Raw genomic sequence first — 25252 nt, 5'->3', positions numbered from 1 at the left:
AACCATTTGGTGCAAGGGCAGACACTAACCACAGTGGTCAGGGATGTTCATTTCTTTCTACTGCTGAGTTACTTACTCAGTGTTTTATCTTCTAAAACAATTTCTCAATATCCCTTGGTTTCAAATCTCAGCCCTTAAAACTTTAAATTTCAAATCTAGTTTAAGGGTTGCATTTTATCTTCTCAAAAACAGCTTCATGTCAATATCACATTATCAAATGAATCCTTAGCACAGAAATACTTAACTACTAAAGTGATATCTTCTTCAAGGTGCAGGAGTTAGGTTCTAACACAGTCTGAATTCTGAGCAACAATTGTCTTCTGTTTACTATACCAGCTTTCCCATCATTTTAAAATCCTGCAGAAATCTTTGTACTGTTCTAGGCTCCCTATCTATAAGCAGTGCACAACTTGTCATCAATACTTGTCAATATTCTTTATCCTGTTGGGCAAGCATTTCTTTCACAGCACTGAATTTTATTTTTAAAGCTGTAGAGAAACACATGTATTTGCACATATATTAATCTTATCTCATATGAGATACATTCTTTGGTTCCAATTATCTGAGTCAAAAAATCATGTTTGTGCATCTGTTGGGGGAAAATTGCTGGAAAAATATACACTAAACCATTTCAGTGCTAACATTCAGGGAGTAAGAATGTGATGAGAAATTTGAAAAATTATTTTGTTGATAAGAACCTTTTCTGCTCATAACTTTCTGTATTGCCTGAACTTTTACTCTGAACACATTTTGTTTTGATAATAAAAATCTTTTTTAAAAACTATATTTATTTTATTGATTTTTTACAGAGAGGAAAGGAGAGAGAGAGAGAGTTAGAAACATCGATGAGAGAGAATCATCAGTCAGCTGCCTCTTGTACATCCCCTACCAGGGATGTGCCCGCAACCAAGGTACATGCCCTTGACCGGAATCGAACCTGGGACCTTTCAGTTCGCAGGCCGAAGCTCTATCCACTGAGCCAAACAGGTTTCGGCTGATAATAAATATCTTTTTAAAAAACCATGTTCATGTGGAAAACTTGAGGAAAATAAGATGGCTGAATTAAACAAGAAAATTGGCCGTAAATATTTTAACCATTTACAAATGGACACATATGTGTGCCTTGTTTACCGTGATGATATCGTTGTGGTCTAAGAAAAGTGCCTAAGAAATAATAAGATCTAACTAATATTGAATGAATAAGTGAATAATTATTGTTAAATTTGAATTATAATGTAAATATGCATTTGCTTATATAAATTAATATTTTGTTAGTGTTTTATTGCATAAAATGGTTTTATTAATGCTATAATTTTGTAGGCAGCATACAGTAAGATCCTGCCGACCTTTGTCCTTGGGAAATTTACAGCTTTCTTTTGTGTTTGGTTGATTATTTTTGTAGTCATATGTTTTGATTCTCTTCTCATTTCCTTCCGTGTATATTCTGTGAGTTGTGTATATTACATATAATGTCTTAAAGTTGTAGAAATCTATTTTAAAGTAATAACAACTTAAATTCAATTGCTTATAAAACCCCATTTTTAGATGAATTTGAATAATAACAAAAATTATAAAGACATACAAAAAAGAAAAAAAAGACATATCTAAAATATGCAAAGGACTCAAACTCAACAATAAAAAGAAACAACCCACTTAGAAAACTGGCAAAAGATTCTGAACAGATACATCATTTGAGAGTCACACACACAGCAAACAAGCCTACAAAGATACTCAACATTACTCTTTATTAGGGAATCTATAAATAAATGTATAAATAAATAAATTCCTTTCCAGCTATATCCACCCCCACTGAACGTTGCCAACAAGTTTCACTCTTTTCCTTCTGTCCCAGAGAGGGGCTGGGAACAGCGACACCTCCTCCTAACCCCGGGACACCACATCTGAGAAGGGGGGTTGCAAAAGTGAGCAGAACATTACAACATGCCATACCGCTCTGAGTGTGGCTTTAGCTGTGTGGCCATTTGCTGGTTGCTGCAGATCCTTGACTGTTTCAAGAGCCCCAACAAAGCCATTTCAGTCTGATTACTTGATGTTTCTCTGAAGGAATAGGGGCCTGGACCTTCCCAGTCTGCTTCTTATGAATTTTACGATTAGAGGTAACTTAATTTTAAAAATTAATTTCCCCACATATTCAGAGCCTAAATTATCCTCTTTTGTTGTGTAGCAATTATGATAATAGTCACACTTATTGAGTACCTATGCTACGTACAGTTTACTTATTAAATAACTCATTTAGACTTTATGAACTTCTAGGTAATATTGTCCCCACTTCATAGATAAGAATGCTGGGGCACAAAGAGAATGCACTGTCCATGGAACTAAGACATGTGGGAATAGAACTTTAAGTCTTCAATTGGAGACATGAAGCTATTCATGATTTTATATGACTTGAGAGGAGACGGCTACAGTAGACCAAAAGAAGTTGGCTGAATCACACCCTAACTTTATGTGGCTCTTTAAATGATTTAAAATGAGGTATCAGGCCCTAGCTGGTTTGTCTTAGTGCATACAACGTTGGCCTATGGACCAAAGGGTCCCAAATTTGAGTCCGGTCAAGGGCATGTACCTTAATTGCAGGCTCTTCCCCAGCCTGGGCACTGGTCAGGGCCCATACACGAGGCAACCAATAGATGTGCTTCTCTCACTTCATTATTTTTCTCGGTCTTTCCCTTCCTCTTCCACTCTCTCAAGAAATCAATGGAAAAATATCCTAGAGTTAGGAATAAAATAATAATAATAATAAAAATAAAATAAAATGGGTGTTAGTTCCTGTGCTATGCTCACACTGGAACGTGCCTATGACTATGGGTTGGGGAAATAAGTGCCCTTTCCCTCTGAAGCAGGAAGTAACACATGGTGTATGATCTTGACCAGGAAGGCAAAAGAGGCCCCAACCCAGCCCTGTGGTGGGTGAACAGCCAAGGAGTCGAAGTGAAGTGGAGTTTCAGAGAGCTGACAGACTTCACCTGCCGTGCAGCCAACGTCTTCACACAGACCTGTGGCCTGCAGCAGGGAGACCATCTCGCCTTGATTCTGCCTCGAGTGCCTGAGTGGTGGCTGGTGACCATGGGCTGCATGCGAAGAGGTCAGTGACTCAGAGAGGCCCTTAGAGACCTTAGGGATGTCCTAGAGCCAACTGGTCCAGGAACACCAGCTGCTTTCTCTTCCCCTACATTCTTTCTTCTTCACAGTATGTCTCTTTCTCATACTCCCTCACATATTTTTACTCCTTATCCCTCACCTTCACATATGCTCAAATGCAATGTCACACACACACACACACACACACACACACACACGTGCGCGAGCGCACTCCCACACTTTCTCTTGCACAGCCTCAGACATTATTACTATTTTGAAATTCATAAATTGTTAACCTTTTGCCATATTGGAGCCTCCCACTGAGTTAGTCAAAAGTCAGTTTCAGACATTGTGACACCCGTAAATAGCATGAAAAAACCCATAAACCCTGGATCCCAGACATTTCCTTCACATCACCACAGCCCGCTTACCAAACAAGAAGTCTGACATTGGTACAATATATGGTACCTGATAGCTATCCACAGTCAACATTCCCCAATTGCCTTAATAATGTCTTTGACAGCCAGTTCTTTCTTTAAGTCCAAAATCCAACTGAGGATCATACATTGGATTTAGTTGTCACGTCTTCTCCATCTCCTTTAACCTAGAAGTGTTCTTCTCTAGCCTTTTCCACATGGCAATGATATTTTGAAGTGTCTAAGCCAGTTGCTTTGCAGGCATTGCACCCAAATGTGTATTTCTGTCTTTTACTTCATGATTATATTCATCTTAAAACATCTTAGCAGGAGTGCTGGGAGGACAGTGTTGTGTCTTTGTCGGCGCATCACATGAGGGGTCTATGCAATTGCTTTGTCTTCCATCAGTGACATTGTTTATCTCATTAGAAGGGTGGTCGTCAACTGTGTCAAGGCACCTTTTCTCTTCCTGACCAGTAAGAATAACACTTATCAGACTAGTGACTATCCTGCTCCCCTACTATCTTTCACCCCATAGCTTGAGTCCACTGTTGATTCTTTTTTTTTTATTTTTTTTTAATATATTTTATTGATTTTTTACAGAGAGGAAGGGAGGGAGATAGAGAGCCAGAAATATCGATGAGAGAGAAACATCGACCAGCCGCCTCCTGCACATCCCCCACCTGGGGATGTGCCCGCAGCCAACGTACATGCTCCTGACCGGAATCGAACCCGGGACCCTTCAGTCCGCAGACCGACGCTCTACCACTGAGCCAAACCGGTTTCGGCCACTGTTGATTCTTGACTGAGTTAAATATTATTAACATGAGGATTTTCTGTTTATATCACACACTCTACATTCATTAGTTAACATTTTTCTGTATGATTTTCATTCCCCTTTTTAAAAATATATTTTATTGATTTTTTACAGAGAAAAAGGGAGAGACATAGAGAGTTAGAAACATCGATGGGAGAGAAACTGACCAGCTGCCTCCTGCATGCCTCCTACTGGGGATGTGCCCACAACCAAGGTACATGCCTTTGACTGGAATTGAACCTGGGACCCTTCAGTCCGCAGGCAGACGCTCTATCCACTGAGCCAAACTAGACAGGGCTTCATTTCCCTTTTACTTGCTTATCTATCTATCTATCTATCTATCTATCTATCTATCTATCTATCTATCTATTATCATCATCTCCCATCTATCTACCTACCTGCCTATCTAGTTATACAATTTAGAATCAGAATGGAACTCATGGGTTTTTAAAAATCAGTTGAATCACATGTTCATGCTCTTGCTTACCTTGCTTACATATTCTCTCTCTCTTTTTTACTCAGAAAATAGTTGATCAATCCATCTAGTTCTTGTGAAGTCACACATTAATAGCAACAGCAGAGGAAACATAAAGAAGCCATGTACCTGTAGACCTAAGAGATGGCGCATGAGAAACCCAGTGAGCTGAGCCCTCTGGGAACAGCATAACTAAAGGGGAGTAGAAGCAGAGAAAGGGAATCCCAAGAATAGGCTTAGCCCATCAAAGGCTTAGAGTCGGGCCGAAACTGGTTTGGCTCAGTCCGGGTTTAATTCTGATCAAGGGCATGTACCTGGGTTGCGGGCACATCCCCAGTAGGGGGTGTGCAAGAGGCAGCTGATGGATGATTCTCTCTCATCGATTCTTTCTCATCTATTCCTCTCTCTTTCTCTCTATAAAAAAATCAATAAAATATATTAAAAAAAGAAAAAAGAAAAACAAAAAAGAATAACAAAGGCTTAGAGTCAGGAATTGCCTATGTGAATGGCCATTTTGAAATAGAGAGTAGAGGTGTGGGAGAGAAAGGTAGAGCGTGGGCAGCGTCTTCAGTGTCAGAATGGGGAGCGTGGAGTTTTCTGGAGAGAGGACATTGGTGTTAGTGAGAGAAGAGAAGGTGAACGTGGTGGGCAGACAGGCTAAATGGCCATTTCAGGAGTGATTAAGGAAAATTGAGTTTATTTAAGGAAAATGGGATAGGGGGTGGGATACCCAAAGGGAATGGCTGCACAGCTCTGAGCCAAGGAGATGATGATGTGCTCAGGAGCAGGAGTTTCATCCTTATATGCTGTCACAGTGGGACTCTCTTGTCATCAGTGGGTTTGGGGGCTGAGCTGGTGGATTTGGAATGGGGATGGAATGCAGGTATGCCATCTGGTGTCTTCAGGACAGTTTCACTTCCTTATATGGTCTGATTCCTGGTGTCCAGCCAGCATTTCCTTGTCTTTGTTCTCCTTTGGTGGTAAGTTTACAAATGGATGTCAAGGATTTTATTGCCTTCTAGTTCTAACAGCAGTAAATGTGGGGAGAAAATCATTGCTTCGTGGAACTTACACTGATTATAATATGGAAGTTCCAGGGCAAGGCATCTGGTGGGGAGATTATAATGCAGTAGGTGCACACAAATAGTTGAATTAATTGTTGGCAACAGCAGATGGAAGGGAGGGAATGCAGGAAAGTTCAAAGGACAATGTGGTTAATTTGGACATGAGGGATGAAGGAAAGAAGGGATTCCCAGTGACACAAGGATGAGAGAAGGGGTGGAGGAGAAAAGTGGGGGCTGAGATGCAGTCATTCCTGATGTCAGAGACTCTGTCCTGGTCCCATGTAGACTCTTGCAAAGTAGGACCCACCTGTCTACTGGCTGCACCCATTTAGAGAAGAAAGGTTTAGGGCAAGTGTTTCAAATGTTAATGTGCATGGGATTCACTTTTAGGTCCTATAAAAAGGTGGGTTCTGGCCCTCCCACCTTGGCTCAGTGGTTACACATTGACCTATGAAGCAGGAGGTCATGGTTCAATTCCCAGTTGTGGCACATGTCTGGGTTGCAGACTTGATGCCCAGTGTGGGATGTGCAGGAGGCAGCTAATCAATGATTCTCTCTCAATACTGATGTTTCTATCTCTCTCTCCCTCTCCCTTTCTCTCTAAAATCAATGAAAATGTATTTTAGACAAAATTTTAAAATGCAGATTCTGATTCAGTAGGTTTGGGTGTGGCATGGTGGTTCTGACACTTAGGGTCTTTGTGTAGCAAGGGGCTAAGGGATTTCTATGCAGATCAGCTAGGCCTGAAGCCCGTGGTTGTGAAATAGAAAGTGAAACAATTTTTTTTTTCTCATCCCCAGGGATTGTCTTCATGCCAGGGACAACCCAGATGAAGGCCAAGGACATTCTCTATAGACTGAAGGAGTCTAATGCCAAGAGCATCGTGACCACAGATGCCCTTGCCCCGGATGTGGACTCTGTGGCTTCTCAGTGTCCCGCTCTGAAAACCAAGGTCCTGGTGTCTGACCACAACCGTGAGGGGTGGCTGGACTTCCGATCTCTGATTAAGTGAGTTTCGGGTCTGATGGAGGTGCTCTCTGAGGAACTGTGGGAGAAGGCCATGCACACCCAAGCGCTGTAGACAGACAGCTGGTGGTAGGAAGCTCACCAGGCCTGGCTCCAGAAACCTCTTCCCAGCTATGTCCCTGCCCTGCTGTGTGACCCTGGGCTACTTCCTTCCCCTCTCTGAGCCAAGGTTGCTTCATCTGTAATATCAGGATATTGCATGTCTATGCTTCTCTCCCTAAAGTTTGATCGCCCCTGGGATGTGAAAGAAGGTGTATCATCAAAGGATTACTGTTTCAAGCTTCTTGTAGGTGGGAATCTAAAAGACTATTCACATATAAATATACATATATATGAATAAGGTGAAAGAGATGTTGAAATGAATCTGTAAGGTGAAAGTTGGGACTGTAAGAAAAAATGAGGATGTGACTGGCAGGGGCTTTTGGGGCAAACATCTCCCAGGGTGTGGGTGCCCTTAGAGAGTTAGGGAAATGTCAGAGAGACCCTCCCCCTCCAATGCTTTAATTCTGTGAGCCTTCAGGCGTTTTTTATACTCTCGACATAAGAAATGCCCAGACCTGCAGGACACTTTTATGAGTTTATTTGAGCCAAACTGACAGCATATACTGGGGAGCAAGACCTCAAATGCTCAGGAGGAAAACTGTTTTGTAGTTTCTTTCATGCATTTGAAAGTCAGGACGGGACGCAAGAAAGACTAAGGTGGGAAAAGCCAGGTGGGACGGGATTACAGGACATTAAGATTCTGTGCTCTCTTGAGGGGTCACACCCCCTTTAAAAGATATTCCTTTCTAGAGAATCCAAGATGGCTGCTCGGGTAGGCAACTAGCCGCAGCCGCACACAACAATTTTAATAAAATACAACTAAAATATAAAATGGACATTACCCAGAACTACAGGAAAGTCGACTGACTGGAAATCCTACAACAAGAAGCAAGGAGAAAACCAGAAGGAAGCACGGAGAAGCTGTAAAAGCCTAAGGTACGGAGACACGCGGCGCGCGGAGAGGACGGAGCCGGAGAGGAGGGAGGCCGAGTGCCTGGCGGGCGTTCCCTAGCGGAAAGGAGATAAAACTCCGACTGTGCTGGGCCCCCGACTGCTCTGAACCCCAGTTCTGGGCCAGACCCCGGGGACTCAGGTTCAGCCATAGGGAGCTGGGTTGTAAGGCGGAACCCCGGGGGAGCGGAGAAAGGAGGTCCCGGAGGCGCGCACACTGCCCCTAGAGAAGGGACGGTCGGCTGTGCCGCGGGATTGCCCTGACGGGAAGGAGACTGGGGCTCCAGACTGCTGTGAACGCCACCTCCAACTCCACTTCCAACTGAACTGAACCCCAATACCGGGCTCATTGTGGGAGAGCATAGACTGTTTGGCAGCAGGCGAAAATCGAGGGCACCTTTCTCTCAGAGGCGCCGGCAGCGAGTACTGAAGGACCCGCATAGGGCGGGGCTGACGGAAGCCAAAGCTGCAGGCTCCACCCTGAAACCCCGTCCCATCTGTAACTGCGAAATGCGACAACAAAATAGATCACAAACGAAAGAAATGGAGGACAAAAAGCGTCTGGATATAGAGTTCAAATCTACGCTTATAAGGTTTTTCAAGAATTTCCTAGAAAAGATGGATAAGGCCTATGAGGATATGAAAAGAGATCAACTAGAATTAATAAGGAGTCAACAAGAAATGATAAGGGATCAACAAGAAATAAAGAATACATTGTCTGAAATAAAAAATATTCTACAAAGTCCTAAAAACAGAAGGGAAGATCGCAAGAATCAAGTCAAAGATTTGGAACATAAAGAACCAGAGGACACTCCTCCACAGAAGCTAGAAGGCAAGAGAATCCAGAAAATTGAAGATAATGTAAGAAACCTCTGGGACAACTTCAAGCGAACCAACATCAGAATTATGGGGGTTCCAGAAGATGAGAGAGAGCAAGATATCGAAAACATACTGAAAGAAATAGTGACAGAAAACTTCCCCCACCTGGTGAAAGAATTTGACTTACATGTCCAGGAAGCGCACAGAACTCCAAACAAAAGGAATCCAAAGAGGACCACACCGAGACACATCATTATTAAAATTCCAAGAGCAAAAGATAAAGAGAGAATATTAAAAGAAGCAAGAGCTAAGCAGGTGGTTACCTATAAAGGAGCTCCTATACGATTGTCAGCTGATTTCTCAACAGAAACCATGCAGGCCAGACGGGAATGGCAAGAAATATTCAAGGTGATGAATAGCAAGAACCTACAGCCAAAAATAAGCTACCCAGCAAAGCTATCACTCAGAATCGAAGGCCAGATAAAGAGCTTCACTAATAAAAAAAAGCTAAAGGAGTTCATCACCACCAAACCAGAATTATATGAATTGCTGAAGGGGGTTCTTTCAGAAGAGAAAGTAAACAAAGATAAAAATTATGAACAACAAATACGTAATTATCAACAAGTGAATCTAAAAACCAAGGAAATTAAAAAAATCTGATGAACAATATTAACTGTTGAATATAATAGAATCAGAGGTATGGAAGGGGAGTGAACTGACGATTCTTGGGGAAAAGGGGAGAGGGGGGCGTGGGAAGAGACTGAACATAAACTGTGCACCTATGGATGAGGACAATGGGGAGAGGGGAAAGGGCAGAGGGTGGGGTGGGAACCTGGTGGAGGAGAGCAATGGTGGGGGGGGGGGGAAGGAACATTTGTAATAATATGAAAAATAAAAACTTATTAAAAAAATAATAAAAAAAAAATGTTGGATAGTGAGCCCTAAATGGTTTGGCTCAGTGGATAGAGCATCGTCCTGTGGACTCAAGGGTTCCAGGTTCAATTCCAGTCAAGGGCATGTACCTTGGTTGTGGGCACATCCCCAGCAGGAGGTGTGCAGGAGGCAGCTGATCTATGTGTCTCTCTCATCGATTTTTCTAACTCTCTATCCCTCTCCCTTCCTCTCTGTAAAAAATTAATAAAATATATTTTTTTAAAATTGAAAAAAAAATAAATAAAAGATATTCCTTTCTGTATTTCAAGGGTGTGTTAACCTAGATGCACAAGAACTGTGGACAGGCTAGCTTAAGGCAAAGATAAACCTTTCACCAGAGAAGCTGTCTCAGGGGCCTGCCTCCGCCATGCCCTGCCAGACAGGGATTTATGATCAGATCACCTGTGAGCTTAGTTCACAGAGCCCCTGTTCCATCCGCAGCTCAGACCTTGCTGGGAGTCTTTTCTTTGGCTCTTTTATTTTTCTGAGGTAACACTGGTTTATAACGTATAAGTTACACTGGGTTGGTTTTCTTGAAATAACCCCTCTGTTTTTACAGTAAAATGTTATTCAACCCCAAAAGGGAAACACAGTGACGTCACACCTTGTGTTGGACTCTCAGGTCCAGAGTTGGGGGTCTTCCTCCAGGGAGCGTGCCCTCATCTCCCCCTGCGCTACCTTTGCCTCTCTCTCCTCAACGCCAAGGGCCCTTCTTCTGTCTGAACTTGTTTGCTGAGCCAATGCAGCCCCCCTGGCTCATCTCTACTACCTCTGTGGCTTCTAGATAAACTTTCTTTTATAATTTGAATAAACAAATAAAGTCAGAGAGTTAAATAAACAAAAAACTTAAAAAAATGATACTGTTGCCAAGCCCTCCTGGCTCAGTGGTTGAGCTTCGACCTATGAAGCAGGAGGTCGAGGTTCCATTCCTGGTCAGGGCACATGCCCAGGTTGCAGGCTAGATCCAAGGTGGGGGGGTATGCTGAAGCAGCCAATCAATGATTCTCTCTCATCATTGATATTTCTACCTCTCTCTATCTCTCCCTTCCTTTCTGAAATCAATAAAACATATTTTAAAAAATAGTAATGTTGAAAAATCCCTTAAATTGCTCAGAGTCAGGACTGTACCATTTCCCAGCAAGTGCCAGTGTTCCCTCCAGCATTGAATGATCTGCAGTTTATCCAATCAACACAGGAAGCTCACAAGCACAATCATCGCCAGCCAGCCCCCAGAGACTGAGTGTAGCAGCTCCCAGGAATCAAGGCCCAGTGATTCTTCTCTCTCTCTCTCTCTCTCTCTCTCTCTCTCTCTCTCTCTCTCTCTCGCTTTCTCATCTCCTTCCCCCTCCCCCACTTACCACCAAGGTTATGGAGTGAAATTCCTGTAAAGTTAGCTTGTATGAAAGCAAGCTTAGCAGTGTGAGTAAGAGGACAGTCTACACACCACACAGGGTTTAAACCCTGGCTCTGCCAATTACTGGCTGTATGTCTTCACGGAAGTTACCTAACCTCTCTGAGCCTCAGTTTCCTCATCCCCAAAGGGAGCATGACAAGTTGGGCATAATTACCTCTTGGGATTGCTCTGAAGATTGAATGAGGTTTTTTTTTTTTTTTTTTTTTTTTAACATTTACTAGTAGTGTATTTTTGTAAACAGTAAGTTATATTTCAATGTCTGTTAAATTATAAAATACTAGGTTGAGTTTTCCCTATTCTTTAAATGAAGAAATGTCAGTGTTCTTACCCAAGTCACCCATAAACTCTGTTCCATGCTTCAGACCTGGAGACCAGTTTTCCTCCAGTGTTGCAAAACTGCAGTTTCTGCACTGGCCAGGTAGCTCAGTTGCATAGAGTGCCAAGGTTGTGGGTTTGATCTCTGGTCAGGGCACATATAAGAATCAATCAATGAATGCATAAAAAGTGGAACAGCAAATCCACATCTCTCTCTCTCTCTCTCTCTCTCTCTCTCTCTCTCTCTCTCTCTCTCCCCGTTCTTCCTTTCTTCTCCCCCCCCTCCTCCCTTCCTTTCTCTGAAATCTGTACAAGCAAACAAGTCAGGTTTCTGACTTTGAGCCTCATGTTGCTTCTTTGGCTTACCCTGAGGGTGGAGCCAGGAGACTTGACTTCTCTCCTTTTGTGTTCAATCCCTTTGTAGATCAGCATCCCCAGATCACACCTGCATTAAGTCAAAGACCACGGACCCAATGGTCATCTTCTTCACCAGTGGCACCACCGGCTTCCCCAAGATGGCAAAACACAGCCATGGACTTGCCTTGCGACACTCCTTCCCTTCATGGTAGGAAAGAGGGCACCGACTTAGAGGCTGGGCCACACTCTGGGGCAAGGAGTGTGTGTGTGTGTGTGTGTGTGTGTGTGTGTGTGTGTGTGTTGGGAAAGGTGTTCCAAGTAGAACAAGTCCATCCTTCTTCTCCCTTCTGCTCTCTTTGGTTCAGCCCACTGGGGGTCTCAGAGGCGAAGATCTGGACTTCTAAGTGTGTGTTGACAGAAGCCTCCCAATGACAGGGGGGTCCTCCCTGAGCATCTTCACAGGTGTGGAGGGAACATGGGTGGAGGCAGCAGGCATTCTGCAAGCTGCACAAATGACAAGCCATGTGTCTTTGTCACTGGTTCCAGGTTTGGTGGGAGGAGGACAGAAAGTTCTACCGATGTGAACTGTACAGATACGGAGGTTGAGTTTCCCAATCATGAGCCATTAGGGGGAAGTAATACCTGGAACCAAGCACCTGCCTTTAACCTAAAAGAAAGCATGGGAGAGGCTGAGGAGAGAGCCTTGGGTTAACTATGTAATCATCTGTAAACCAAAAATCTTTTCCCTCCTACATCCTCCTCCCCAACTAGTAATATGCAGAGGAGATTAAGTTCTGTGAGGAAGTATGGTGTAAGGTTTGAGGCGCATGAAACTGGCCACCAAGATATATTAAAGGAAAGGTTATTCCCCAGTGATGAACAAGACTCATTATGGAGGGAGAGAAATCAGAATTAAAGGAGAGGGGACAGGAGAAAGGACCCAGGGTGGGACAGGAAGGGGTGGGCACCAGGTCACTTCGGCACACGCTGATTGGTGGTTCAATGTCTTGGGGATGTCTCTGTGGCAGATGCCAGTAATGTCATAACTCCGCCCACCAGCTGGGGGGAGGAGGATCTCACATATGGGACTTGGTTGGAAAGACTGTACGGAGGATTTTCCAAGAGGTCAGGGGCCTCTGGGGGACATTGCCAAAGGTGGCAGCTCTTACCTTGACTTTTCGAAATAAGTCTGATCCCCTCGGTGTATTGCTGGAATATCTATGTTTAGTCTTTAAGACCCGACCTTGAAGAAGCATGTGCTTTCTCAGGATATTTACCCTGCTCATTGTATCTAGAGGTTAAATTTAGTTCAAGCTGTTGTTACAATACGAGTTTAACAGTGCAGGCTTTCGGGGCTGTTTTGGTTCCTAAAGCCAAACAAGCCCCTTAGCCTTCTCTTTCACAGAAATGTGTATCAAAGAAATCTGTTCATCTGTCTCTCAGGATCTGCTGGTCAGCCCCAGCATTTTATGTTGTTTTTGTACCTTATTAAGCAAAGCAGGGTCAGAGAGGTGCTTTGTGGACACTGGACATCTCTGCTAATGATATCACTTGATCAGCAAAACCCTGGAGGAATGGGGATGGAAAGAATGGGAGAGTTTATGTGTAGTCAGAATAACACAAGCAAAGGCACCAAGATATAAAAGGTAACATTCATAGCCCTGCTGGTGTTGCTCACTGATTGTGCATTGACCTATGAACTTGGCTTACTGATAAGTCAGGGCACATGCCCAGCTTTTGAACTCCATATGGTATGGGGCATGCAGGAGGCAGAAAATCAATGATTCTCTTCACCATTGATGTTTCTATCTCTCTTTCCCTGTCCCTTCCTCTATGAAATCAATAAAAAATATATATATATTTTAAAAAGTAGCACTCATAGAACTACAGAGATTTGAAAGCAGCTGCTACTCATGTGTCAGGAAGGCACAGATGGGAGTAGCTGAGAAAGTGAGTGGGGCCCAGAGCACAGAGGGTTGTGGGGACTTTGGTGTAGAGATTGGGAAAACAATCAGTATTATTGAAAGGTTGTGAACAAGGGAGAGACCTAATCAAATGTGTATTTTGAAAAGATCATTGTGGCTGCAGGGTGGAGAATGGCTGGGGAAATAATAGATTTAGAAAGACCTGTTAGAGGGTCTTAGAATACTTTCGGTGTAAGATGGTGGTGGCTTGGCCAATTGCTGAGGACAGGGAGGAAGTTAAGAAGTCTGAGATTTTAGGAGATAGAATGGGAGGGTGTGCTGGCTAAATGTGGGGGTTGGGAGAGTCTGGAGAGTCAAGGTGGACTTTGGGTTTTGAGCTTGGACAGTAATGAAATTCAATGAAACACAGAGAACACTGGAGAAGAATTAGTCCAGAAAGGCAGGAGAGATTAGGACGCTCTGGGTTTGAGATGTCAGAGAAATATCCCAGAAGAGATGCCCAGTGGACACTTGGGTCTGCAGCTCAGAACAGAGTTCCCTAGCTTGGAATTTCCTGTGGGTGAGCCACAGCCCTAAGAGATGGGAAGAGAGGGTGTGAATGGCTCTCCAGGTCCCTCCCTACTAACAGAGAGCTCTTCAAAGCCATAGTTTGCTAAGGGACGAATTGAGTTTTTCTCAAGGAGTTCTGCACACAGAGGTCCCTCAGAAGCAGTAAGTCGGTGGAAAAATGCTTCAATCCTAGCTGAGTAGCCACTGGATTCAATTTTCTGTCTGTCCATCTACCAGCTGTTTCTGTTGTGTGTGTGTGTGTGTGTGTGTGTGTGTGTGTGTGTGTGTTTAAAAATGAAATCTTTATTGTTCAATGTACTACATATGTCCCTTTCCCCCCCATTCCCTCCTTGTAGCCCACCTCATCCCCTGTATTAAATTATTATTTTTTAGTTAATGTTCACACGAGGGTATTTGTTTTTCATTGATTTTTTAGAGAGTGTGGGAGGGGGAGAGAGAGTTAGAAACATCGATGAGATGTGCCTACTGGGGATGTGCCTGCAAACAAAGTACGTGCCCTTGATCAGAATTGAACCTGCGAGCCTTATGTCCTCAGGCAGAAACTATCCCCTGAGCTAAACCATTTAGGGATTTCTGTTATGTTTTGATGCTGTTCTCAGAAAGGCTGCTCCCTTATTATCCTTGATGGCTGCCAGCATTGCCCAAAACTCTACCAGTGATATATTTGAATCCAGAAAAAGAGCAACAGACTCCATCCCAGTTTTCCCAGCCTTAAGGGTCATTATGATTGAACCAGTTGAAGGGGCATGCGACCAGGAAATCTGACTGGCTTGCCTTTGGGACTGGGGTGGGAGTGAATCTGGAGCCCCACATTAACCGCATAAATTTAGAGTGAGAGGGGTGGCTCTCTGTCTCAGAACTAGATTTTCCAGCCCTTGGTCACATGCTCCTGTGCCTACAAGCTGAAGCCACTGCATTTTGGAGTTAGCAGGAAATTGCTGAAGCTGAAGCCCTCTGATGTCCTCTGGTGCATATCAGATCCAGGCTGGATTACAGCTGCTGTGGGGGCCCTGTTTGAACCATGGACAGCAGGGTCTACAGTCTTCACCCATCATCTGCCCCAGTTTGACCCTAAGGTCATTGTAGAGGTAAGAGCACTAATATCTCAGTGTCAACAAACTCCAGGAGAAACTCATGTTTCAGGCTCAAAAGCTGTCCCCTGTAGAGAATAGTGTAAGGAACAAAGCAGCCCATTAGGATGGTATAACCTGGGCTCTGGGTGTCTCAAAATGTGTGGCACTGAATCAGTCAGTGAACCACCCAGAATACACATTTTGAGAAATTAAAGCAACCAGCACAATCTCAGGTCTCCTGGCTCCTCCAGGGCCAGGTGGCTGGTTTGTGTGTGAACTGACAGAAGTGTTTAAAAGCAGAGCCCTTGGAATATGTTGGTTCCAGTTCCTTTTCACACCTTTAACATTTGTTACAGGTAACCTCACATCTCTGAGCTCAGTCTCCTCACCTGTCAGATGGGAGTTTTAATAATTATGGTTTCATAAGATTGTTGGGAATATTGAGATGATACTGGCAAAGTGTGTAAAGTGCTTAGCCATCAGGCCTGCACCTGAAAACACTCAGGAACTGGCAGCAGTAGCTGTTACTGTTACGTGTACATCATGGTGACAATTGAAGTTGCCTAGATAAACCCTTTCAAATGACTTCCTGCACCTGAACTTGCTGTTTGTTTCTGTACTCACTGCACCCTGGCTTTCCTTCCCAGAACTGCCTCTGCACCTCTCAAGCCCAGGCCCCTCCCCTCACCACTCTGGGGCCCGTTCTTCTCCAGACCCTTCCATTGGAGCCCCTCATTACTCATCTTTAATCCATTATGCCCTTTCTACTATATTATCAATCTCTCACTTTTCATCAACTCTACTTCCTCAGTCCATAAACACATTCATGTTCAATATACCAATACTGAAAGAATGAACAAATAAATGGGCTCTCTTAGAAGGGAGATCAGAAAAAAAAAAAAAAAGGTAATAATTGGCCAGTACTTTGTTGTTGTTGGCCAGTATTTTTCATCTTAACAATAAATATAATATTTTTCTCTGTTCACCTTGTAGACATTCTTTAAATACCCTATCACCCAGTGCCTTACTGCGCCCTCTGTATTTCGAATGATTCTGCAGCAGAATTTTAGCAGGTATGTAGAAGTGGCTTGTTGTAATCACAATCTTTGGGCAGGAGGTTATGGAGTCTGTTTCACCGTGGTCTTGTAGGTGGGGAACAGGCTCTTGCACAGGGTTGGGAGGAAAGAATCCCAAGGATCCACACACAGGAAATTGCGATGTGGCAATGTGGTTTATTTGTAACGTAACATCAATAGAGTTCTCCTCTGGGCTTCCCAAGGCCCATCTTGGTTCTGCCCTGGAAAAGTCCAATCTCATCTTCAAAGGCCAATGCCTGGAGTTTCTGCTTTATGACCCTTTGGGCCTGGAAGTCTCCTCCAGGCCCAGGTGCCTGTAGACCTGCACGGTCCTTGCTCCTGGGTGGGAGGGACAGGAACAAATTGGGCCAGTGGGGACCCAGGCAAGAGAGGGAGAGCCAGCATTACCCTCTGGTTCTCAACCAGGAGCTTTTTCAAAACAACCAGTTAACTTCCCAAGATTCCAGGGGCATGCACTGGGTCCACCTTTAGTCAACTATCTTATTCCAGGTCAGACTGACAGCCTCTGTCATCCAACACCTCCCCCTGTGCCAGTTTGACTTTACTGGGCAGTTCCTGATCTCCCCCGAATCCCCCTTCACACAATTCTGAACCAGAGCGGGGAGAGATGGGTGTTAATCCCCTTGGGAGAATATGCTGCAATTTCTTGGGTGTGAAACAGACCTCTGCTTCCCAGCTGACTGTGATCAACATTGTCAGCCTTTCTCCTGGCTATTTCTTTCAATACTAGCCAAGGATGGTAATGGTCGGACTGTTGCAACTCTGGTTCTTTGAGGTCAGTGAGAGCTAGTGTGTGTGTGTGTGTGTGTGTGTGTGTGTGTGTGTGTGTGTGTGAGAGAGAGAGAGAGAGAGAGAGAGAGAGAGAGAGAGAGAGAGAGAGAGAGAGAGAGAAAGAGAGAGAGATATGTTGGTAGTGATAGTTACCAGCCAGGCGAATTTGTTTGTTAAGCAGGAGTAAGATAGTAATGTAACAGTGAACCTTGCACCATTGTGTCCCCCCCCCCCCAACCTCTTTATTGTGAAATAACAAACACACAGATACATACACAAGACATAAATTTATAGATGAAGACATTGTTGAAAATTAACCCAGTATGTAACCACTCACTCAAGTCACAGTAAGAGAACATTGCCAGCCCCAGTGACCTCCTTAGACCTCTCCAACTCCCCTAAAAGAACCCACTATCTTGACTTTTATGGTGTTCCCTCATTTGTGTGTTTTTTCTTTTTTCCCCTTGTAGTTTCCCTTCTAAGGAAATATTATGAAACCAATCAGTCTATTTACTTGCTTGTGAACTTTGTAGTGATATTATTCTGTAATGTCTGGCTTCTTTTTTTCTAAAATCATATTTTTAAGATGTGCCCACGTTGCATCATATTGCTGTAGCTAACTTTTATTGCCATATAATATCCCATTATGTACAAGTCCACATTTTTTTCAAAACGTTCTACCACTAATGGACATTTGGGTGGTTTCATTTGAGGGGGATTGATGACTAGCACTGTTCTTGCACATTCACCCTGTGCACTCACTATGTGGTGTATTTCTAGGAGAAATTGCTGAGTCAAACTGACACCGCATCCTACCCCCTATTTTCCAAAGTATCCAACCAGTATGTGTGCCCTTGTTCCACATCGTTGGCAACATTTGATCCTGTCAGAGTCTTTAATTTTTACCGATATGATGGATGTAGTGTTATTTTGCTATAATTTTATTTTTGTAATTCCCCGTGTTTGTAGATTAGTTTTGAGCTAATCTTGTCTTTGAAAAATATTTATATATTTTTTAGAGACTCTAAAATGGAAATGGCTACTTCAAAAATCAGACCTAATAACTTTTATACACAGAGTTAAAATGTCAAGGACTTGAACAACTACCCTTACGAAGCTAACTCTGAAATATAACTTGTTTTATTCACAAAGCTTCCATCCCAGCATGCCCTTGGAGTCTGCCTCTATCTGTATTTAAAAGCTCATATGACAACACTTTTTGCGACATTCCTCAGATGATGAACTTGGTCCAAACACAGTAAAAATTCAATCAGGGCATCACTAATGACTCCATTGGAGACTGTGGTAATTTTACCTACTTTGGAGCAAAGTCCAGACAAGTGAGGAAGACACCCCTAATGAAATCAGCCTCCTGGTCCACCACTCCTGACTCTGTATCAGGAGAGGTGACAGTTGGGGTGGGGTGCGTGGGAATTGGAGCCAGAGGTCTGCCACTACCTTCATCGCCAAGAATTGGTCCAGCTCAGCCTGCTGATGATGCTCAGACCTCAGTCACTTCTCCTCATTTCCTTTAGGGAGTCCATTATGATTGTGATTGTTTTTGTATTATTTCTGGGAATTTTCCTGGTGGAATGGAGGAGAAATAATGTATAGCAAATGGTGTGCCTAGTACAGGATATATCTGCTACACGTTCACAGCAGACTTTTCTGTTCTCTCCAAAATTCCTTCTTAAAGGGCTGCTACCTGTGATCACTCCTGGTTTCCCACACCCAGCCCAATCTTCCATGATGGCCAGAGCAATTCACTGACAATCCCTAACTTGCATTCTCCACTCGGGAACACAAAGCCCTTCAGCCCACATAACCCATCTCCCAAGGCAGCAAGTGCAGTCCCATAACCCCCAACGTGTTCCCGGAGTCCCAGCCTTCACCCCCTCACGGTTTATAAAACATCGCTCTTTCCACATAGAAGCTTCCCTCAGACGAGGTATCAATGTCCAAATTTAGTTGGATCCCTAACTGAACCCCTTATCCTCATCACCCCCCCCATCACCCCACTGAAGAACAATTTTTAGGGAGTGACATCCGGAAGTGAATGACGTCCAACCGGAAGTGAATTACATCCAACTGGAAGGCAAGTAAGAAAGTGAGGAAACAGAAAGGTATATAGGCTCCCCACTCCTGGGTCTGAACAGGAGGGCCAGGGCCTGCTCTGAAGCTCTGTGGACACCTTGTCTCCCCCAAGGCTCAGGTTCCCCACTCTGGAGCATTGCACTACTGGCGGGGAGGCCCTGCTGCCCGAGGAGCAAGAGAAGTGGAGAGAACAGACGGGCCTTCTGCTCCACCAACTCTATGGACAGTCCGAAACGGTAGGTGGACAGGCCGCACAGGGCCACCCAGCCCAGCAGAGGAGCTGAATCTGTGAGAGCATGTGCACAGGCCACACTGTGTGCACAGGACCCACTGTGTGCACAGGACCCACTATATGCACACCCAGCAGAGGGCGGCTCTGGAGTTCCAGGCTCATTGGCCCCATATCAGTTTGCAGAGAGACAATTCACACACATTCTTTGACTTGTCAAGACCCCAGTGTGCTGATGGCTATTGGGCAAAACCTTCCATTGGGGTCTGAGGACAGGGCTACATCCCTGGGATCAGGGAGCTAGAAGGAGCAATGTCAATGGAGGCCCCACCCACAAGTGCTGCCAATGTCACCTCCCTCCCTAGAGTTGCAGCCATAGGGCCAGGCAGGAGCTGGACTCAAAGCTCAACTCTGCGTGTGTATGAGGGCAGCACACACCTGTGATTGTGGTGAATGAGCAGGAGGAGAGGAGGGAGCACAGGCCACACACACACACACACACACACACACACGCAGTGTGATCCCCAAGGGTGTCACTGAGCACACAGTGGGCTGGCCATGCAGCCTGCTGTGTTGTCTGGACCCTCAAGGGCTTCAGTGGTAGGAGGAGAGACTCTCTTTCCTGAAGCATCCTCAACCCCCTGATGCTGACACAGCCCCTCACCCGCCTCCCACCATCCCGTCAGCTCACAGAGTCATCCCTCTCAGGACCTGTAGGGCAGGCTCTCTTGGTCTTAATTCACATATTTGTCTGACGGTGTATTGTTTTTGAGAAAAATGTATTATTTTAGTCAGTGAAGTGGTCTGCTTCCAGGCCTGAGAAATGGGAGGGCTCTAGGCCTGACCTTGCATGGCTCACAGTTCACTGTTGGACGAGGAGACGCACCAGCTACACCCAGAACCCCGCCCCTTAGTGTGGACTGCTTGAGCCACAGAATACTCCCTCCTGGCTGCATGGAGCCTCATTACTCAAAGCTCTTGCAACCTGCTCAGTCACCTGTGGGTGTTGCCATGTCCTGAAGTGTGAGCAGAAGCTTGGAGAGGCAGACCTTCCTCTGCCAGGAGCTCAGGTCTCAGCTCCTCTCAGCATCGCCAATGGCAGCATGAAGCTCATAGGTATACCGTGGAGCCTGCCAGAAGCTTGACTTCCCTGTCTCCAAAATGGGAATAGAATGGGGACCTTGCGGGTGGTGGCGAGGGGAGTGGAAGGGAATGTGTAAGCCCCGGAGTTACCCAGCCTGCAGAGCCCCCAGGGCCAGCCCGCTGACAGCACTGATGTAGGGGGTCGTGGGTCAGGTGTCAGGGGTGCAGAGCAGAAGGGGTGTCTCTAAGCTCAGACACGGGGTATCTGTGGAGGGAAACATGCCCAAATGTCAGTATAAGGCCTGTTGGCGACAAAAGAAATGCAGGGGAAATGCCACTGGAGGAGGATCGCCCAGGACTTCTCCTGGGGCCTGAGTCTGGGCTGGTTGCACTTAGGAGCCAGGTGAGCTCACTGGTGCGGACCTGAGCAGCTTCCTGCCCTGCAGGCCCTGAGAAAGGGTGCGGCCTGGCCTCTTTGACAGGGGAGACCCAGGGCATTAACTCATCTGTGTGACTGAAGGCTTAGCTTTAGGACAGATGTTAGCTTCAGAGAACCAGGAAGGAGGCATAGTTCATCAGGAGGGGAAACGGGGGTGGGAGTGGTGGCAGAGGCAAGCCTCAGTGATTTCAGTGATTTCAGGCTGATTGGCCCCAAATCCGTTTACAGAGAGACAATTCACAGTTTCGACCCGAGGGCAGAGGAGGCAGGTTTCTGTCAGGCTCAGTCTTGAGTAAGTGTTGGTCAAATGGACACATGTCTAGCATGCAGTGGGCACTCCTCCACCCAGCACACACCCACAGCCCCGAGCTCAGCCCTTTGCTCCTCTCTTCCCCCACAGGAGGACCCTGTGGCCCAGGCAGCCGGCACTGGCCCAGTGCATGTCACATGTCGGGCGCAGTGACTGTCTGCTGAAGAGCTGGGTCAATGCCCTGAGCCCAGCGCACAGAGCTCCCAGCTCCCCCACAGGCTCTATGAGCAGTGTGTGTGAGCAGCGGTGCTGTGAACCATTGTTGCTGCTCTGTGATCGGCCTGAAGCCATTGACAACTGGTCTTCTCTTCCTTTTGTGCACAGGGAATCACATGCGGCACTGCCCGGGGGTCACAGGTCAAGCCCGGTTCCATGGGGAAAGCCATCCCGCCCTTCGACGTCCAGGTTTGGTCCTAAAGGCGTGGCCAGGGAGCACTGAGGGCTCAGCTGGGATCAACCCCGTGTGACACCAGGCCGCAGAAGAGCCGTGCCCCCTGTCCGAGTTGTCCCTCCTCCTTTCCTAGTTCCCCTCTGGTTTCCTTGGAGGGTCAGTACTGTGGGCATCAGTGCAGCTCACCGTGCCTGCCGAGGCCACGCACATAAGGCCATGGCGCACAGGTCCTGGGGGTGCCCCACAGCTCTCTCCACTCTCCGGCTTTTAGCTTGTCCTGACCCCTGTTTTCTAGCTTGAAGCCACATGAGATGTCCAGACCAGGAAACAAACACACCCATGACTTGCTGATTTCTAAGACTTGACAGCTTCATCCTGTTTATTGACAAGGATCTCCCCATGGTCCCCACTGGTGTCACACGCATAAGCCAGGCAGAGCTCGGGGGTGGGGTGGGGGGGTGGGGGGTGGGGGAGCTGGGGAGGCAGGAGGGCTGGGAGCCCTGCAGGGGGCCTCACAGACCTCTTTCTCCAGATCATCGACGACAAAGGCAACATCCTGCCGCCCAACACTGAGGGCAACCTTGGCATCAGGATGAAGCCCACCAAGCCCATTGGCCTGTTCATGTTGTATGAGGTGAGGGCGCCCTGCCTGCTGCTCCCTGGCCTGAGCACTCCTGCAGCGATAAGGGAGGGCACCCAGCTCTGCATCCTGAGACTCCTCCCATCTCCCGTTATGTGCTCCAGTTCAGTGAAGCCAGGTCTAGTTCACACAAAGCTCACAGCCTTTCCTTTCCTGACCCACGTGGCACTGATGTGGTGGAGAAGCCTGGCTTCAGAATCTTCAGACTTGGGGGCTGATTAAGAATGCAGGCTTCAGCTGGGTTCACATCCTACTCTCCAATTTACCAACAGGGCGTGCGCAAACCTAGTAACTGTCCTGAGCCTCCTGAGGCCTCCCTTACCCCCACTTCTCAGAGAAAACAGAGACCGTAGGAATCATGTGTTTCCCAATGTCAAAGACATGGCAGAGCTAAGGTTCAAACTCAAGTGTTTCAGCCCCATAACCTAATGGGAAATCCAGGGATTACAGAAACTTGTGATGGCTCTAATTTAGGAAACTTGCTCAGACTCCTGACCAGATAAATCCTAGCCATCCCAGGGTAGTACAGGCCACTAAGAGGAGATGCTCAGCTTCCAAGATGAGCATGGAAAGGGGGGCACACCTGAAATGGATCTCAGATTCCATATCCTTTTTCCAAAAGAACAGCCATCAGAGGCTCTTTAGGTGTCACTGTTGTCATCACTGTAGCCTCCAGGTGGCGCTGCTGCTCACATGATACTATGGACCAACAGTAAAAAGCACTGGTTAAACCATTCATCAATTTTGTTGAATCTTTTCAAAGATCCAGCTCTTGGTTTCACTGAATTTTTTGTATTGTTTTTTCAGTCTCTCTGTCATTTATTTCTGCTCTAATCTTTATTATTTCATTCTTTCTGCTTCTATGGGCTTTTCTTGTCTTCTTTGTATTTCTTTAAGTTGAAGGGTTAAATAGTTTATTTTTTTCATTAAAAAATAGTTTTTTGTTAATTTTTTTGTTTTTTTTTGTTTTGAGATAGGCCTGTCATGCTATTAACTTCCCTCTCAGGACTGCTTTTGCTGTGTCCCCGAGATTTTGCGTTGTTGTGTGTTCATTTTCATTTGTTTCCACGAAGGTTTTAAAATTTATTTCTTATACCAATCGGTAACCCATTCTTTGTTTGATAACATGCTATTTAGCCTCCATGTGTTTGAATGTTTTGGGGTATTTTTACTGTAGTTGATTTCTAATTGCATTCCACTGTGATATGAAAAGTTGCTTGATATGATTTTGATCTTCTCGAACTTGTAGAGACTTGTTTTGTGTCCTAACATGTGGTCTATCTTTGTGAATGATCCACCTGCATTTGAGAAAAATGTACTATATTTTGCTGCTTTGGGGGGAACTGTTCTATAAATGTCAATTACATCCATCTGATCCAGTGTGTCCTTCAGAGTCACTGTTTCTTGGTCACGTTTTTGTCTGGAAGATCTATCCAGTGAAGCCACAGGGTGGTAAAGTCCCCTGCTATGACTGTATTGTTGTCAATCTCTCTTCTAGCTGTTAAAGACTAGCAGTTTTTAACATATATTTAGGTGCTCCTATATGGGGTGTATATATTTTTTTCAGGGTTCTATCCTTTTACTGGATCCATCCCTTTTGTATTATGTACTAAAGTGATCTTTGTTGACTTTTGTGATGGCCTTCACTTTGAAGTCTATTTTGTCGGATATGAGTATTGCTACTCCAGCTTCCCCCCCACCCCCTTTCCATTTGCATGGAAAACATTTTTTCCATTCTTTCACTCTTATTGTGTGCATGTCTGTTGTTCTGAGGAGGGTCTCTTATAGACAGCATATAGTTGTCTCTTGTTTTTGTATCCATTCAGCTGTCCTATGCCTTTTGATTGGACCATGTATTTTGTTTACATTTAGGGTTATTATTATTATTTTTTAAAATTTAATACATCTTTATTGTGCAGATTTATTACAATTGTTTCTTCCCCCCCCCCATAGCTCCCTTCTACCCAGTTCCCACCTCACTCTTTACCCTTACCTCACCCCCCACTGTCCTCATCCATAGGTGTATGATTTTTGTCTATTCTCTTCCCTTATCCCCTATACCCCTTTCCACCTGAAAATTTTCAATCCACTCCCATTCTAATCCCCTGATTCTATTATATTCACCAGTTTATTCTGTTCATCAGATTTTTATTCACTTGATATTTTGATTCACTTGTTGATAGACATATGTTCCCTTTTCATAATTTTTTTCTTTACTTTTTTTCTTCTTTTTCCTATTCTTAAAGAATACCTTTCAGCATTTTATATAATACTGGTTTGGTGGTAATGAACTCCTTTAGCTTTTTCTTGTCTGTGAAGCTCTTTTTCTGCCCTTCAATTCTGAATGATAACTTTTCTGGGAAGAGTAATCTTGGTTGTAGGTTCTCATTATTCATCACTTTGAATATTTCTTGCCACTCCCTACTGGCCTGCATAGTTTCTGTTGAGAAATCAGCTGACAATCCTATGGGTGCCCCCTTGTAGGTAATTAACTGTTTTTCTCTTGCTGCTTGTAACATTCTCTCCTTGTCTTTTGCCCTTGGCATTTTAATTATGATATATCTTGCTGTGGTCCTCTTTGGATTCCTCTTGTTTGGGGTTCTGTGCACTTCCTGGACTTCTAAGTCTATTTCATTCACCAGGTGGGGGAAGTTTTCTGTCATTATTTCTTCAAATAGATTTTCAGTTGCTTGGTCTCTCCCTCCTTCTGGCACCCCCATAATTCTGAATTTGGTACACTTGAAGTTGTCCTAGAGGCTTCTTACACTATTTTCAAATTTTTAGATTTTTTTTCCCCAGGTTGAGTATTTCTTGCTTCTTTGTATACCAAATCTTTGACTTGATTCTTGTGTTCCTCAAGTTTACTGTTGGGTCTCTGTATAATATTTTTTATTTCAGC

The 25252-nt window shown here is 44.9% G+C and overlaps 1 protein-coding gene across 2 annotated transcripts in view; it reads left to right on the top strand.

Annotated features, from left to right (window-relative positions):
* LOC311622129 (acyl-coenzyme A synthetase ACSM1, mitochondrial-like) overlaps window positions 1–25252 on the top strand; it is a 99357-nt gene that overhangs the window by 56123 nt on the left and 17982 nt on the right. The window contains exons 4-11 of one of the 2 annotated variants that reach the window (XM_084882947.1): window positions 2896–3106; window positions 6675–6882; window positions 11799–11939; window positions 15155–15314; window positions 16293–16372; window positions 19374–19497; window positions 21647–21727; window positions 22246–22347. In XM_084882947.1, the coding sequence (XP_084739073.1) occupies window positions 2896–3106; window positions 6675–6882; window positions 11799–11939; window positions 15155–15314; window positions 16293–16372; window positions 19374–19497; window positions 21647–21727; window positions 22246–22347 (1107 nt within the window). The remainder of the gene's footprint in view (window positions 1–2895; window positions 3107–6674; window positions 6883–11798; window positions 11940–15154; window positions 15315–16292; window positions 16373–19373; window positions 19498–21646; window positions 21728–22245; window positions 22348–25252) is intronic. The other variant, XM_084882948.1, reaches the window with a different exon arrangement.

The sequence above is a fragment of the Pipistrellus hanaki genome (assembly GCF_964339955.1).
Source record: "Pipistrellus hanaki genome assembly, chromosome: 4".
Taxonomy (NCBI): Eukaryota; Metazoa; Chordata; class Mammalia; order Chiroptera; family Vespertilionidae; genus Pipistrellus; species Pipistrellus hanaki.
Note: the sequence above shows the minus strand (reverse complement) of the source record. Positions and strands in the feature narration are given on the sequence as shown.